This window comes from Mytilinidion resinicola, assembly GCF_010093595.1.
Source record: "Mytilinidion resinicola strain CBS 304.34 unplaced genomic scaffold BDZ99scaffold_9, whole genome shotgun sequence".
Taxonomy (NCBI): Eukaryota; Fungi; Ascomycota; class Dothideomycetes; order Mytilinidiales; family Mytilinidiaceae; genus Mytilinidion; species Mytilinidion resinicola.
In genome coordinates, this window is record NW_022985445.1 from 1,455,223 (window position 1) to 1,470,729 (window position 15,507).

At 51.9% G+C, this 15,507-nt stretch overlaps 6 protein-coding genes across 6 annotated transcripts; 2 read left to right on the forward strand and 4 right to left on the reverse strand.

Moving 5' to 3' along the window:
• Positions 1 to 291: 291 nt before the first annotated feature.
• On the reverse strand, positions 292 to 2,687 carry BDZ99DRAFT_462948 (uncharacterized protein). Its single transcript, XM_033719966.1, has 2 exons — positions 1,706 to 2,687; positions 292 to 1,646 (listed from the first exon to the last, which is right to left on the reverse strand). Exons 1-2 carry the CDS (start codon positions 2,593 to 2,595, stop codon positions 527 to 529), a joined length of 2,010 nt encoding a protein of 669 aa, XP_033577336.1. The 5' UTR covers positions 2,596 to 2,687; the 3' UTR covers positions 292 to 526.
• An 875-nt stretch (positions 2,688 to 3,562) lies between these two features.
• Positions 3,563 to 4,023, reverse strand: BDZ99DRAFT_520443 (NADH dehydrogenase, alpha subcomplex, subunit 2; the record flags this gene model as incomplete). The annotated part of the gene is made up of 4 exons (XM_033725528.1): positions 3,563 to 3,621; positions 3,676 to 3,708; positions 3,777 to 3,883; positions 3,938 to 4,023. The coding sequence occupies 4 exons, from the start codon at positions 4,021 to 4,023 to the stop codon at positions 3,563 to 3,565; spliced, it is 285 nt and encodes a 94-aa protein (XP_033577337.1).
• A 223-nt stretch (positions 4,024 to 4,246) lies between these two features.
• On the forward strand, positions 4,247 to 5,308 carry BDZ99DRAFT_443080 (UPF0041 domain protein; the record flags this gene model as incomplete). Its single annotated transcript, XM_033717832.1, has 4 exons — positions 4,247 to 4,413; positions 4,533 to 4,548; positions 4,671 to 4,807; positions 4,864 to 5,308. The coding sequence occupies 4 exons, from the start codon at positions 4,247 to 4,249 to the stop codon at positions 5,054 to 5,056; spliced, it is 513 nt and encodes a 170-aa protein (XP_033577338.1). The 3' UTR covers positions 5,057 to 5,308.
• Positions 5,202 to 8,699, reverse strand: BDZ99DRAFT_310291 (uncharacterized protein). Its single transcript, XM_033714262.1, has 2 exons — positions 8,296 to 8,699; positions 5,202 to 8,224 (listed from the first exon to the last, which is right to left on the reverse strand). Exons 1-2 carry the CDS (start codon positions 8,416 to 8,418, stop codon positions 5,423 to 5,425), a joined length of 2,925 nt encoding a protein of 974 aa, XP_033577339.1. The 5' UTR covers positions 8,419 to 8,699; the 3' UTR covers positions 5,202 to 5,422.
• Positions 8,700 to 9,785: 1,086 nt separating this feature from the next.
• On the forward strand, positions 9,786 to 11,546 carry BDZ99DRAFT_416708 (argininosuccinate lyase). Its single transcript, XM_033716795.1, has 3 exons — positions 9,786 to 9,906; positions 9,993 to 10,414; positions 10,490 to 11,546. The coding sequence occupies exons 1-3, from the start codon at positions 9,852 to 9,854 to the stop codon at positions 11,414 to 11,416; spliced, it is 1,404 nt and encodes a 467-aa protein (XP_033577340.1). The 5' UTR covers positions 9,786 to 9,851; the 3' UTR covers positions 11,417 to 11,546.
• Positions 11,547 to 11,570: 24 nt separating this feature from the next.
• BDZ99DRAFT_570957 (uncharacterized protein) lies at positions 11,571 to 14,661 on the reverse strand (the record flags this gene model as incomplete). The annotated part of the gene is made up of 5 exons (XM_033728049.1): positions 11,571 to 14,078; positions 14,133 to 14,168; positions 14,229 to 14,291; positions 14,363 to 14,528; positions 14,650 to 14,661. The coding sequence occupies 5 exons, from the start codon at positions 14,659 to 14,661 to the stop codon at positions 11,905 to 11,907; spliced, it is 2,451 nt and encodes an 816-aa protein (XP_033577341.1). The 3' UTR covers positions 11,571 to 11,904.
• Positions 14,662 to 15,507: the final 846 nt, after the last annotated feature.

The window sequence follows — 15,507 nt, forward strand, 5'->3', positions numbered from 1 at the left end:
AGTTGTGCTTTATCTGAGTAAAAAGAGTGTGGTAACGATGGAGAGGAGGTCTAGGGTTGATGTCGACGAGTTCATGTCGGCGGATGTGCCTAGTCCGCAATTGGCGCGCATAGCTAAAAGTAGCAACGTTTCGGCCCCCAGTGCTGATTCATATAGTCAATAGATTGTGCTGACTCATATAGTAGATTCGAGCTCTGCCGCACGGGCGTTGGGAGGTAAAGTGAGGCGGGAGACTCCTGTCGGTATATCACGTGGAATTTTCGCTTATGATCACATCAAAAGTCCACGATTTCATTGCTCAAATTAGTGTTCAATGCATTGTAGCTTCAGTCACTTTGAGTGCATATTCGAGTGCCTCGACGTCTGTCTGAGATCGAACTCGGAGGATAGACAGCCAGTGCTCCTAATGATTCCTGAATCGCCATTTAAGCCCTATCTTAATTTCGTAGAAGTAGTCCGATACCAATAACACCATCGCTATGCATATTCATTACCGTCATTCATAGCGGACATCGTCCTTGATGTGTCAAGCGGTCCTAAGCCGCTTCCCAGCATGTTCGCCATCCGTCGTCTGTCGCTCTAGTGTCTTCCAGTTTGGCTTCTCCTTCCCCAAGTCTGTTCCAGTGCTCAGACCTGACAAATTTGAGCTAGGGTCTTGGATTTCAATCGTCGTCGCATTTGCATGTTTCTCGGGTTCAGAGGAGGCTTTTTCCGGCTTTGCGATCGATTGTGGGGACGAAAGTGTCCACGGAGCCTCGATAGAGAAGGATAACAGCTCACGATCCTTGTTTCGCGCGGTGATCTTCTTCGTTTTCTTGTGGATATCTTGTACCACGTCCTCTTGAGGCAAGGTTTGTGGGTGAGATAGTGAGTCGTTACTCTTATTGTCCGACCTATCACTGCTGCTTTCCTCACGGCCCGCGTCTTCCCAGTCGCTATCCTCGCCATTCTTTATATGGCGATTGAAGGCTTTCTCCAATTTATCGGCTTGGCGTTGATGGCTCTCAAGGGAGAAGAAGCTCGGTCGATGCTGCTCACGGACTGACGATCCTTCGCCATTGCCTTGCCTTTCATCTTCTTCCTCTTCATCAATGGCCTCGGAGTAATCCCACATCTCTTTGAGCTCGCCGCGGACCAGCGCAGTGCCCCATATCGAGACTAGAACACCAGGGACCAGGTATAATAAGGCAGGCTGGGCATGACCATATATTTGCATGACTCCCAGGGTTGTGAGCATACCAACGACATATCCCACAAGACTGGCGTTGAAATATGTTTTGGGGAACGTAAAGTGAGGTTGTTGGGAAGCAAGCAGAAAGGAGAAGAGTGGGCGACCGGTCCAAGTGTGAGTCCAGAAATGCTCGCTCCAACGGCCGGAGAGAGAGAAGTATTTCTCCTTGACGATAGTGGGTTTTACGCCATCACCAAGGTCCAAAGCTGGGGCCGACTGAGTCTGCTTTCTTAGGTAGAATAGGTAAAGATCATATCGGAGCGCGAGTCCGATCATGATGCCAGGTAGTACCACGTCGCCGAGGCCCAACATTGCGTGTGATCGAATGGCAGGATCTGCGCTAGGGGATGAAGGCCGAGGAAACATGAGCTTGATTGGGACATCGAGGGATGTGGCAACAGTGACCATCATCGGGCTTTGGTTCTGTTAGCTCCATGCATTCGGGAAGGGGTATGGCATATACATGCAACTTACGTGAAGAAGACAAAGTAAATGTCGTAGACGAATAGCGCGCCGAGAATAAGGCTCCCCGTGGCAAAGGTTGTGGGTGACATGAGCTGTAGGGCTCCGTACGAGAAACCAAAGCCCATCAGGTTGGTCAGGTACCAAGGCTTGTCAACAAAATTGAAGTAAGTCACTGCCGCAAGAGCTATGACCGCACCAGCCACACCATGGCTTCCAATCTTCATTTTAGCAGCAACTATTCGATGAATATACATCCGAATTATCCACTTATTGCTGGGCATAGCTCTATCAGTCCATAGAACGTTCCGAACCCGTAGGGGTAGCGGTATGCGAGAAAGAAACCCGGGAAGAGGCGAATGGACGACATCGCTGGCTTTACCGTTGCCAAAGACCGGTTTCGCGGTTTTGTCCACGTTGCTGACTTGGTATAACGTGCCTCCGAGCGCGTATCGTTTCGGGAATATAAGGGAATGGCCAATATCCAAAGCATCCGTGACCAGTCGGGAAACCGAGAACACGCCAAAGATGGCAAAGTATCCATTGAGAATCTTGTTGAGCAGCGCAGGGTCCTTGAGCCACTTGAGCAAGAAGTATAGCCCAGCCAAAGTTGTGCCTGCCATGAGGGGAAACATCAGAGCATCTCTGGGCGAAAGACCCTCCATCCTCTGGTATTCCTCTTCCTCATCCTCTTCATCGTCCTCGTCAGTCGCAGACTTCTTGTTTTTCTTGTCCGGCTTTGCCGCGGAGGACGGGGGAGACAGTGATGCGTGAGCGCCGGCGTAGATAGGGAAGACGGCCGACACGAGGAGGTGGAAGTAGGTGGGTAGCATTGGCTGTACGAGCGCGAACTCGTAGGCAACGCGGCCAAAGGCCTGGGCTATTGGGCCTGGATCCGACATGTCGAGGTATTTGGAGAGTGAGGAAACAAGAAGGAAAGGAAATCAGATATGCACTACACCATACCGGTCGCGATATCCACTGGGAATTGGATGTGCAGGTGGAGGAGTTTGTCAACTGCGAAGACGTGGTCGTTCCAAACAAACCCACCTCCGCCAAGGCCCTGCATGACGTTCGGACAGACATTTTTAGTGGAGGTCGTCCGTGATTCGTTCATTTATGGTGCATTTTTAGTATCAAGTTGAGTGAAACACATGTTCGTTAAGGTGTTATCACGAAATAAAACTCGGTGTTCATTCAAATAGTGTTCATAGTTGTTACTGGCATATCCCCGCGGCGCCTAAAGTGAACCCGCTGGAAACAACCCTCATTTTAGTATTGAGTTCGTTCGCCTAACATCATGGTCCGATTTGGCGTGTCATAAATCTTACATGTTCTGAACATTGTAGTGTCCCGGACGTCGTATGATAAAAGAGCATGATGTTCGCACGACATGATCATCCACTAAATCAAATCCGACCCCGAATCGCACTCCCGTCAACACCTAGGTAGCGAGCACATAAGCCTTCCTTTGAGGCAGCCCTAAATTGTGCATAGATCTACGCGCCCTCTTTCATTCTTCATATTAATGTCTTCCATCTTCAATCCAATTTCTTACAAAGATTCACGGACACCATTGTTTGAAGTGGCCTAGCGAATTACTGGTCATTGAAACGACTCAGCTTTGGTATTGCTCGGTTTTCTTTACGAAGTAACCCTAACGAGGGATCAGATAGTGGCAGACAAGGGTCCGCAGATCTGTAACGAGGCATTGAAAGAGCGAAAGAATTCAGAAGAGAAATCGGAAGCGTTCAATGAAGTGACTTCTGAGACTCTTTGACATTGAAAACCCCGGATCAACTGACTATCCGGCGTCTCTATGGTGTTGATACATTTGTACATTGAAGCAGCCGTCCGTCGCTAATTGTATCATATTATCGACTTGACCAGCTCTGTAACTTTGCTCTCGATCGCCTTGTCGTCTAACCCTGAGAGGTTTGTCAATACTTTTCGCACAGTATCTAGATAGCGGCCAAACGTACCCATCAGTGTAATCATCTTCTCTTTCCCGAACTCTGCATATTCAATTAGCCCTTCTCCAAAATCAAGCCAAATGCGCCCAATTGCTGCCGGGTCCACGCACCATATCTCGCATACACCTTCGGTTCGACTCCTAGGGCTTCTCGGATCATAATGGGTGTGTGCGGGTTGTGCTTCTTCATTGTCGGATAGGTGCGCGTAAGGAATGTCCTGTAGTTGCTTCAATCAGTATGCCTCAACCTGCCTCTCAATTGGATTACCTACCTCGTGGCAGCGCTATGCTCCGACGTCTGACATAGCAGGAATCGCAGCTCCTTCAGGGAATTGGTGAAGCCATACTTGGTAGCCATTGTGACGTGTGGTTGGATCGAGCAGTGAGAGCTGCAAGTGTCGTCGTTGCCCAAGCTGGAGATCCGACGGAGTTCTTGGCACGGCGAAACCGCAGCGCTCCGAAGCCGCACCCTCTCAACGCCCGGGTAATCAGTCAAAGGACCCTCAACCACAGCCATCGCCCTCTCTTCTCTCCTCTCCTTCGGTTTTCTCTGCTCGCAATCGCCTGCTCCCGCCGCCAAAATGTCTGCCCGCCCTTCCTACCGCCTCTTCCAGGCGTCCCGGGCATTCTTCCGCCAGCCGCTGCTACGGCGTCGCATCAACACAGCTGCTCAGCCAGAGGCTCCTGCCCAGGGCGGCATTGCGAAAATATGGAACAGCCCGGTTGGCCCGAAGACGGTTCATTTCTGGTAAGAGACCGCTCTTTATATCCCCTCTGGCACTATGACAATGTCAACTCCGATTAAATCACAAACAGTCATACTCCGAGCATTGAGAGGTCAGATTTGCTAACATGGCTTTCACTCAGGGCACCTATCATGAAGGTATTCAGACCTCTTCCAATCCGACCTCCAGCACTCCCGAGAAACCCTACATCCCGCGCACGCGACCCTTTCCCAAAGTCCGACATGATTTCCGAACTCTCAGACGGACTAACTCTATCCAGTGGGCTCTCGTCCTAACAGGCGTTTCTGACTTCTACCGCCCGACGGAGTCCCTCTCCCTCACTCAGAACGGCGCCCTCATGGCCACCGGCGCCATCTGGACCCGATGGTGCTTCGTTATCAAGCCGCGGAACATCTTGTGCGCCACCTCCCTCATAAAGCCTCCCTCAAGTTCCTGTACTGACAACATCACAGTCTGGCCGCTGTCAACTTCTTCCTCTTCATCGTGGGCACAACCCAAGTTACCCGTATCTTGATCTGGCAACGCTCGCAGGCGGGCCAGCCGATCACCGAGGAGGCCAAGGCTCTGGCGGTTGAGGCGAAGGATGAGGTCACAGCGAAGACGGAGGAGGCTGTTGATGCGGTGAAGAAGTATGCTGGCAAATAAGTGGGCGGATTGGAGGGGCGAGACGAGACAGAGGTGCACCTTACAGCGTGAATTCTGGGCCTGCAGAGGCTAGTTTACTGGGCGTATCTGTAGCTCTATTTTCGATTAAACAAGCAGGCGGTTGGTTTTGCAGTGCTTTTGAGCCATGAGTAATACATCGGGCGTTTATTCTTTTCTCTACACAATATTAGAAAGTGAAATGATGAGGTAGTGTGTGACAATACACGCAATACCACCTCCTCGATCGTCTTGAAACGTTCCCGTTCACATTAGAGAACCATTCGTGTTTGTAAGTGTGCTGTCATATGTATTGAACTATAAAGGAAATCAGAGGGGTATCTCAAACAATCTAGACAACCACCACCCTCAAACCCTCACCACAACCCGAACCCCCAGTCCCCTCGCCTCCCTAACACAACACCCGATACACGACCTCCCCACCCTCCCAATAATCGCATGCACTCCCCTCTCCGCACACCACGCCCTCGCCAGCAACTCCAAATCCCACTCGCCCCTCGCATCCAGCACAAGCACCTCCCCAACCTCCACTACTCCATCCTCTCCTTCCTCCCAAACCGGCGCCTCAAATCCTTCCTCTAGGACATCCGCCACGCTCACGACCCGGTACTTATACGACGCATGCAGCGGATGCGCAGGGAGCGCTTTCCCCTTCAGCGCGAGCCACTCCGACTCTGCCTTCGCTTGCTTCTGCGCAGCCAAGACTGCTTCTGCGTCAACGACACTCGGGCGAGGGGCGGCGGATTCGGTGTCCGGGGGATGTGAGGCGAGGGGGTTGAAGCCGTGAGAGCTCCGGCGGGCGAGAGTGATGCGCTTCGAGGCGGTGCGAGATAGGAGGCGGGCGTTTGGGTTTGCGGGAGGGATGCAAGGGAAGGAGGAAATGAAGGAGATGTCGTGGGTGAGGGTGAGGGTGTGCGATGTGGAAAGGTTGGAGAAGATGAGAGTGGCGGTTGAGGGGGGACCTGGCGGGATCGAGTCGGTGGAGGAAAGAGAGTTGGCGTCAGCGTCAGCGCCGGGGCTAGGGGCGAGGGACCATTCGATGAAGTGAATGGAAGGAAGGGGTGGAATGGAGAGATCTAGGGGTAGGACGAGGTCTTCGGGCTTGACATTGGAAATATCCATGCCTGGGATTACGGCCGAGACGTCGGCGATCCTATCGCCATTCTTTATGAGTGGTTCTTTATCTGGAGGGGGTTGTTTGCTTGACGTGGTGACCCAGCCGTCGACGTGAGCTGACGGTAGACGGGGAATTGATATCCAGCCCATGCATTCGACGGCGCCGTCAATGCATGATAGGACACGACCAATAACGCAAGTCTTGCTCCACCAGCACCTCTCCGCGTATAAGAAACCGCCGTAGAGACTTGCTGTGTCCCCAAGCGCGGAAATAGCCAGCTTGTCGTTCTCCAGAAGAGTTGAGATCAGGAAGTGTGAGATAGCCTCGCCAGGTAAGATTAGGCCAGTCAGATACGCTCTGCTCAACCAACCACCTATGTCAAGCGGGTTTGCAACGCTGTTCTCTATGCTCGAGAACAATGTGGCTGAGGGACTCAGTTGTACAGATCGTTGCGTATTATCTCGGCTTAATGCTGGACGTTTGGTAGGTGTGCCAAAGTAGCTGTTTCTAGCACTAATAGCGGAACGAGGAGAAGCCAGAGGGGTGCTATATATGCTGGGAGATGTTGGCGTGGCAGGATCTAAGTATTTACCAAGACCGGAAGGTTTGTTTTTAGCATCCTTTGATGAGCCTGGAATAGCCAGCTTGTGTGATAAATCGTCTGTGATAAGATCGATATTGGGCCACTGAAGGGATTCCACAAAGTGAAGTAGGCCTGAAAGCTGTAGTGATTGATGACGAGGAAGTAGGAGCACATCTGGTTCAGGGGCTGCTTGTCGCTCCTCCGGCTTTGCCAGAACCGCAGAAAAGAAGCCTCGCAAGCTCGACGATTGATCTCTCGGTGTTTCTGGTGTCGTTATGACAGCTTGAACATTCTCCAGAAAGCGACGAGCGAGTACCAGATCCCAGTCCGTCTTCCGTGATTTGAGACTTGTGAAACTGCGTAGTTCTTCTGCGGTTACTTGTGTTGAGGTATCATCTCCATAGTTGACGGAGATGGCGTCTAGTCGAACCAGAAGTTCACAAGACAGGGATATCTGAAGGAGAAGAATATCTCGATCTGACCATGTTTGCTCGGGGTTGCTGATGTTCGGAGGCTCGTCGTCAGCTGCTGCATCAGCAGCCGTCCATAGAACTTGCCCAAGTCTTATGCGCCACTCTACAAGACTAAAGTCGAACCAAATGCCTTTCAGCCTCAGTATATTCAACAGAGTCTCTATCTGCACTTTGAGTCCTGTGGGATCAAGGGTGTCGGCATCAAATCGCGGAGGCGAGAGGAACTTTCCAAAAAGGTTGGCGTACATGTCCCCTGAAGATTGCTTGTCCAGTATCGTTTTGGTAGAGCCATTTTGCCGCAAAGACAGCCATAGCTCACCAAATTCAACCAATCGCTCATAGATCATGACTGAATCGACGCTTCGAATGCCAAGCCTTTCGGGGTTGTTGTGCAGCAGCTCTCTATTCCGTACGTCTTCCGATAGCCCATTCTTGTCGGCCACCTCTTCTACACCTAAGTCTAGATTATCCGAGATAGGCAGCTGGAGGAAGTGATCAAATCCAACAGTCCCCGGCTCTACTCCGTTCGCACTGAGCATGCTTGGAACTTCCACGACATCAATGTTATACCCAACATAGGGCTCGTTCGTTTCGTCGCGGGCGATTTCCACAAAAGGTGCTACGTGGGGCCTGAGTGTAGCTGCAGAGAAGGCAGGATGGCTCAGAGGAAGCGAGTCGGAAAGGTTCCGCGTCTGTGCTCCAGAATCCCAGGGACATGATGCAGTTGGCTCTGGTATATCTCGTCTACTAATGATTGTATACTGGGGAGCTCCGGAGAAGAGGGTCCGCAAGTCCTTTTCGCTGACCGTTTCGTCTGGAGGGGGAGTCGGAAGTTGTTCTGGTGTGGGTTGATTGTCCACTCCACTTGTCGACACCTCCTTCTTGGGCGTATCTGAAGGAGTTTGCTCGAGGGGTTCGGCGTGCTTCGACTGTTGGGTGTCTTGGCGTGGAAGTGAGGCCTGTGGTGGGGCAATCTGCTATTTGGAGGGCTTATCAGTTCACATTTCCATAGAAATAAGAGGGGGCTTCGAAGGTATGAAGTAATTACCTCATCCTGCTCCCCAGTGTTCCGCCGCCTGGACTTGAAGAAGTCTAACAATCTGTTCCGCTTCTTCTTCTGTCCCCCAGGCACCTCTTGCACGAGCTTCTGGCGTTTCCTCAATAGAGCCATGCTGAGCGAGGAGTTGTGGTACAAACACTAGGAGTAGTGTCATGCTGGCGGTTTGGCCACGAGAGGTAAATGTAATTGAAACGAGAGCGGGCCAAGGCCTGGGGGTGTTTCGGAACAGCTGCAAGCAAGGCAGCGCAGCAGTGCTGGATCCCCGGGGTGGATCTCAAGATAGTGATGGCGTCCCTGTCGTGCATCGCGCGCCAGAGCGGCCGAGAGCACGCAACGCCTCGTCGGTGGCTCCCGCTGAGAGCCACCACGAGCCTGTCAAACCGCCGTCAGGGCCTGTAACGCCACAGCTGTGACGACAACCTGTGCCGTGGCGACGTGGAGAGCGGACAAGGAGCGGGCACACGAGCCAAACACGTTGGGGGAAGTGAGAGGGTTGACATTGGCCGCTTCTCACCCGCATTGAATCTTGGAACCGCCACTCTTACGGGCTCGTATTCCTTGTCAATACTTCCCGAACACGTAGCAATTTCGAGAGACTCATTTTGAAGAGTACTGCAAGCTACCAATTTTTCCTGTCCACTTGGGGCGTGTTGGACGACATACCTTATCTACAATGCTCATATTTCATGTCAATCATTTGCAAGTTCATCGAAGCGTGCTCAACACTATCAATAACGACATAAGCTATCAGCCTAGCACAACCTTGTGTCTCCAGATTCCGATTCGTTGTACTACATATTCTTTCCAGGGCAGAACCCACTTTACTAGGTACCTGCTGTCAAGGTTACATGTAGAACTGGAAGCTCGCGACATCCATGGATTTAGGACCGGTAGCGAGTATCCCTCATATAGGGATGAGATTTCCTAGATGAAATGACCTTGGTCGACGTCCTTTCGCTCCCGGCATCTCTTCCTACGCCCGTGAGACACGAGACACTTGAAGTCTCTTTTCAGACTCATACAGCTGTAACAAATATCGTCCTGCTCACGTGTCACCCCGGGGACGAGCAGGAGGAAGTGCTTAATGTGCAATACTTTGTGCGCCACGTGATCGAACTCTTGGTCAAAGTCAACGTGTTAGCAGACACTGGAACACTACATTAAAATATACATATTGCTGATACTGAAGACTGGTTTCTGATATATGATGCGCAGGTCATCGTTTAACTAGTATATATCTTGAACGTTGTCGAGTCGAGGCAGCAGAACGCGTTGAATCACATCAACCACATACTCAACCGCCGACTGCTCTATCCAGTGACCATGACGCGGAACTCAAAATGCTAGCCCAAAGTTTGCTGCGATCACGACGCAGTGTTGAGTTTTCTTTTCCCTGTTCGGATCATCGTTCCCCCGCAGCCATGTGAGAGAAGGCGGCGGTTGGATGACGGGAGAGAGCTTAAATATATTTTTTGGCGGGGAGAGTAAACCTTCGACTCATCCCAACCCACGCTTCAACCTCCAATTCCTCCAAAGCATTCGCCATGGCCTCGAGACAAGCACCCGCGGAGAACATGCTATGGGGCGGCCGCTTTACCCGTATGTTTTAGTTCCAATTGGCCTGGGAAGAGTCATTACGAGATTCGATCTCAAGCTTCACCCCGCGCAGTGCTAACATTTCATAGAGGGCCTGGACCCGTTGATGGTCAAATACAACACTTCCCTCCCGTACGATAAGATATTCTGGTCGCAAGACATCCGGGGCAGCATTGCCTTTGCGCGCGCCAATCTCGCTGCTGGCATTCTCACCTCCGACGAGTTCGCGGCCATTGAGAAGGGTTTCGGGCAAATCGCAGAAGAATGGCGGTCGGGGAAGTTCGAGGAGAAGGAGAATGACGAGGATATCCACACTGCGAACGAGAGAAGGTTGAGCGAGCTGCTGGGGAAGGATGTTGGCGGTAAGCTTCACACAGGCAGGAGCAGGAATGAGCAGATCGCTACGGATATGAGGCTATGGTTGAGGGACGAATTGAGGACTCTGGAAGGCTACTTGATGGACCTTATCAAGGTCGCGGTCAGCAGGTCAGAGAAGGAGATTGACGTCCTGGTAAATCCTGTCCTACCTCTCCAGCTCTAGCAAGCATGGAGAAACACAGTATAATCAAGACTAACTACTATACAGATGCCCGGCTACACCCACCTCCAAAAAGCCCAACCAGTCCGCTGGTCACACTGGCTCCTCTCCCACGCCACCGCCTTCACCTCCGACCTCGAGCGCTTGCGGGAAGTCATATCCCGCGTCAACCGCTCGCCCCTCGGCTGCGGCGCGCTCGCCGGCAACCCCTTCAAGATCGACCGCGACGCCATGGCCAAAGAGCTCGGCTTCGAGGGCCTCCTCTACAACTCCATGAACGCCGTCGCCGACCGCGAGTTCGTCCTCGAAACCATGCAGTGGGGCTCCAGCTTCATGCTCAAGATCTCCCGCTGGGCGGAGGACCTGATCATCTACTCGTCGCTCGAGTTCGGCTTCGTGCGCCTCGCCGACACGTACTCGACCGGCTCGTCGCTGATGCCGCAGAAGAAGAACGCCGACTCGCTCGAGCTGCTTCGCGGGAAGTCGGGGCGCGCGTTTGGACAGATGGCGGGCTTGTACTGCACGATCAAGGGCCTGCCGACGACCTACAACAAGGACTTGCAGGAGTCGGTCGAGCCGATGCTCGACCACATCAAGACGGTCGGCGATAGCATGCAGATCGCGACAGGCGTGCTGTCAACGCTGAGCATCCACCCTGATAAGATGCTTGCTGCGCTCGCGCCTGAGATGCTGGCGACCGAGTTTGCGGACTACCTTGTTCGCAAGGGCGTGCCGTTCCGAGAGGGCCACCACATCTCCGGCCGTGTGGTGCAGCTGGCGGAGGAGAACAGCGTGCCCATGGACAAGCTGACGGTTGAGCAGCTGCAGGGTGTAGATGCGAGGTTCGATGAGGATGTCGTGACGTGCTTAGATTACGAGCGCGCGGTTGAGCTGAAGGATGCGACGGGTGGGACAAGCAAGAGCGCTGTTAGGGAGCAGATCGTGGTGCTCAAGGGGATATTGGCCGCGAAGTAAGTTCATTATCATATGGTAATTATGAGGATAGGGTGGAGTATGGTCGTGTTATGATTTCGGTAAAAGTGTTTAGATACGCTACGTAATTTATGGGTGAACGTACTTTATACACATTCTGTTTTGTCAAGAGTCACCAGACTGCTGCAATCATGTGAGTCAATGCAATTCAAATTGTTTATGAATGTTCTAAGCCAAAGGGATGCATGCTATCTATCTCCAAATACCACCCGATACCTGAGTATCAACACAAGAATAGAGATAGGAAGGTAGCCAAGGAAACTCGAGAAATAAGAGTCCGTACTCCCGTCCCGATAAGCAAAACAGCCGGTTAAGAAAGGGGAATGTGGCCACTCAAAGCAATACCAACCGTTGCCCCCAAAAAAAGGGGGAAATCTAAGTAGAAGTTTCAGCAATCGGAATCGGAATCATTCTGAACATCCCTCGCCGCGTCCATGTCTCCGGCATCTCACCCGTGATCAGCCTCAGCACTAAGGACGCCTCATCTTCTTATGGCCGACTGCCCGTGTGGTACTGCCAAATGCCCCCAATGACCCATCGGCACGTCGCTTGCGAATGATAGGTGGGCCATCCTCATCATCTTCTTCGCTGTGACTAGCACCTGTCGAGGGTGTCCGCGTGGATCTAAACTCCGCCAGGAGATCTCGTCGCTGTCTCTCGATGACATCCTGTGGAGTTTGTTCGCGAATCTCGCCCTCCTCAAGAGACTCTTGTGAGAAGGTTTGTGACAGCTGTGCTTGGATGTCATCTTCGTCAGGAACCGGGATCGATGGCTTGACGGGAGCACTAGTGGGCCTGGGTCGAGGGGCCATCAGAACGTTCGCGTTGGGTCGAGACGCCATTGGCGGACGGGACATTGGAGCTTTTGGACGAGAGGGCATTGGAGACGTGGGGGCCCTTGAAGCCATTGGCGTTACTGGGGCGACTTGTCTTCGCGGCGGAGAAAGAGGGTTTGACGGCTGTGCGGGGGAGAATGGCACAGATTCCGGGACGTCGAAAGTAGTTTTGGTTTTCGGCATAGGTGGTGGAGCATCGGGCATGTCATCATCTGAATCTGAACTGACTTCGACCACCGAATATGGAGATGTAGACCGTACGAAAAGTGAAGGCGATTCTGGTCGTCCTGGTGCAGGTTCTCGGAAAGACCTCGATGTTGTTTCTGGTACATGGGCGCCGAGCTCGCGGGCCCGATGGTTCGCAAGGCCGCGTGCAAGGCTCTCGTCCTCAGTGCGGCGACGTCGTAGGGTAGAACCAGGGGCCACGGCTGGCGATGTCGGATGGCCTTGAGGAGGTCGTGTTCGCGGTGATTCTTGAGCATGTGGAGGGTTTGCTATTATCGGATCTTTCCAACGAACATCCTTAATCGCCGTCACATAGCGCCTCGTCTCCTCATGGATTCTCTGGTTTGCCGCCGCAAGCATAGCTTGCTCAGCGGAGACACGTCGTCCAGCCTTAGCAGCAGATTCTGCGGTAGCGACGGGTGGGGGCTCAGTAACGACTCGCTTCGTTGACTCCGCAGCAGATCCTACGGCAGTGACATATGCGGATTCCACGACGGGTCTCGGTTTGGTGCCCTTGGGGGCTACCGTATCCGGGATTCCTACTGTCTTCGAAGGTGTTGCTTTCCGGGTCGGCGTCTTGTCGGTCGTCTTCTTCGTAGACTCCTTAGCAGGCTTCGCAGAGGCACTTGCTTGTGGTGTAAGCTCGGGAGGCTGAATCGCAACAGCAGAGGACGACTTCTTCTGCGCGGTCTCTCCATCTGTCGCTCCGCGAAATTGCTCCAAAGTGTCCACAAACTCCCAGACCATCCTCCAACAATCGCCGTTTAGCTTCAGGTCTAAGTGCTTCTGACGGAATATGATTCTCATCATACTAATGTCCCCAAGCAACATCTCATGATTTCGCTTATCCCCATACTTCGAGATCAGGACGGCTACCGCAACTACTTCCAACGGAGAAAAGGTCTTGACCCTCTCGTAGCCATTGTCCTTGAAGACTGCTTCTCTCTCATTAACAAGCTCCGTGAAGGTCGTAAAGACCGTGGCAAGGTGGCTCTTCATGGAATCATCTAAGGCTTTGGGGTTTTTGATAAGCTTGTCGATCGCCGTTACGCTCGTCTTCAAGGTTGGAATCCCATTTGCACTTGTCGGATGTTGGACCTCCAGAATCTGGGCGAAGCATGCGAGGAACAACCTAAAGCCCCCAGAGCGAGACTGGGTGTGTGCGGTAAGCAGCTTCATGATCGGCCTGAAATCGTCTTCAAACATCCGAGCGAATTCCTGCCAGGGCCCGTTGGTAGCTCTCATCTTCTCAGCCGGGTTCAGGCTCATGCCAAGCTGGACGCGTGCGAACAGATCCTCCTCTTGCTGTCTGTTGAGAGCGGCGAATTCGAAGCTCAGGATTTCCTTCTTTTGGAAGGACTCCTTGACGCTCTGTGGAAGGACACGACGCTTCGGATGGTCGGGCGCGGTGAAGTACCATTTTCTCTTGTACTTGTCGTGACATGGTATTTTGCCTTTGATGAAGGCGTGAATTGACGAGATTCGTTGCTTCCCGTCGATACAAACTCGCCTCCAACGTTCGCCTTCGTCGTTCCCTGCCAGTCTGAAGCAGTTGAAGATTACTGGAGGGACGTAGTAATTCTCTTTTAAGTGTGAGCTTCTTTCGCATGGAGTACTAAAGTTGGGAGCGCACTTACCCATCAATGAGTCAATCAGTTTACTCATCCGGTCCGCTACACCAGAAGATTAGCTGAAGGACTAGCATAGCAGCAAATCTAGTGAAATCAACATACCAGTCCAGACAACTCCTCGCTGATAGTCGGGATCAAGATCCATGTACGGTCCGTCAACCAGTGCTAGAGCCGTGATTAGTCGGAACCCAGAAATACAGGAACCTCACTTGTAGGCGATAAATGGTCCGACTCACCTATGAGTTTGTGTATCGGGTGTCGCATCGGGTGCGATTCATCGAGGCTCTCGACTTCAAACTCTTCACTCCCAGAGCCGTCGCTGGGAGCTTCCGCGTCTGAAGCATCGTCGTCGAAATCATCGTCTTCGGTCTTCACGCCGGTATTCACGACGATCGTGTCTTGCTGCGATGTTGTGAGTCGACAAATTGAATAGAGAACACGATGCGACAAAGGCGCTGTGTTGTGCCAAAGGATGCGACAACAAGTAAACAAGCAGGAAGGCTGGATGTAGCTTAGTACTTACTTGCTTTGCCATAACAGGGTGTTGTATTTATAGTGGGGTGTATTCCTTAATATAAAGGTTAGGAGCTAGCTTATATAAGGTAATCTATAGTAAGCTTACTAAGCTTTTTATTTTTACTAGGAAAATCTTTTTTAAAACTTAATACCCTTACTAAGCTTAGTTTCTAGTAATAAAAATATATTACTAAATAACTAATACTAATAACGTATTCCACAAGCGAGCCGTCCACCCAAGCGAGCCGTCCACTTCATCACAAAAACGCGACGCGTCAACTTCCAACCACCATGCGTCGACAACACAACGTGCAATCAATACAAAATGAAGGTCGAATATGCATGGCTATCGCAGCAATCAATCAGCAGCAATTTAAAAGCGAACGGCGCGCTATTACGACATATAACGTACCCAGAAGCACACTTCGAGATCAACGCGCTGGAACGACCCCACGACGCGATTCTAAGCCTAATTCGAAGAAGCTTTCCAAGCTGGAGGAATCAGTTGTTGTTCAACATATACTCGACCTGGATTCGCGAGGATTTCCGCCCAACCTGCATGCTGTACGAGAGATGGCCAACAAATTGCTCGCCGAGCGCGCCGCCGGCCACGTTGGCAAGAACTGGCCAGAGAACTTTGTCAAGCGAACACCTAAGCTCAAAACACAATTCAATTAAAAGTACAATCATTAGAGAGCTTTATGCGAGGATCCAAAGGCAATTAGCGATTGGTTTAAGCTTATACACAATACAAAAGCAAAGTATAGCATCCTGGATAAAGATATACACAACTTTAATAAAGCTGGCTTCCAAATAGGCGTTATCTTAACTGGCGTGGTTGTAACAGGCTCTGAGCGGTGCAATT

What these genes read in the sequence shown, in the direction of transcription:
- BDZ99DRAFT_310291 (XM_033714262.1), bottom strand. Translation starts at nt 8,418, where the DNA reads ATGGCTCTATTGAGGAAACGCCAGAAGCTCGTGCAAGAGGTGCCTGGG. An exon ending in ACACTGGGGAGCAGGATGAG is followed by an intron (nt 8,225 to 8,295) that starts GTAATTACTTCA and finishes CCCTCCAAATAG; the next exon opens with CAGATTGCCCCACCACAGGC.
- BDZ99DRAFT_416708 (XM_033716795.1), top strand. Translation starts at nt 9,852, where the DNA reads ATGGCCTCGAGACAAGCACCCGCGGAGAACATGCTATGGGGCGGCCGC. An exon ending in ATGGGGCGGCCGCTTTACCC is followed by an intron (nt 9,907 to 9,992) that starts GTATGTTTTAGT and finishes AACATTTCATAG; the next exon opens with AGGGCCTGGACCCGTTGATG. An exon ending in AGAAGGAGATTGACGTCCTG is followed by an intron (nt 10,415 to 10,489) that starts GTAAATCCTGTC and finishes ACTACTATACAG; the next exon opens with ATGCCCGGCTACACCCACCT.
- BDZ99DRAFT_462948 (XM_033719966.1), bottom strand. Translation starts at nt 2,595, where the DNA reads ATGTCGGATCCAGGCCCAATAGCCCAGGCCTTTGGCCGCGTTGCCTAC. An exon ending in ATTTACTTTGTCTTCTTCAC is followed by an intron (nt 1,647 to 1,705) that starts GTAAGTTGCATG and finishes ACAGAACCAAAG; the next exon opens with CCCGATGATGGTCACTGTTG.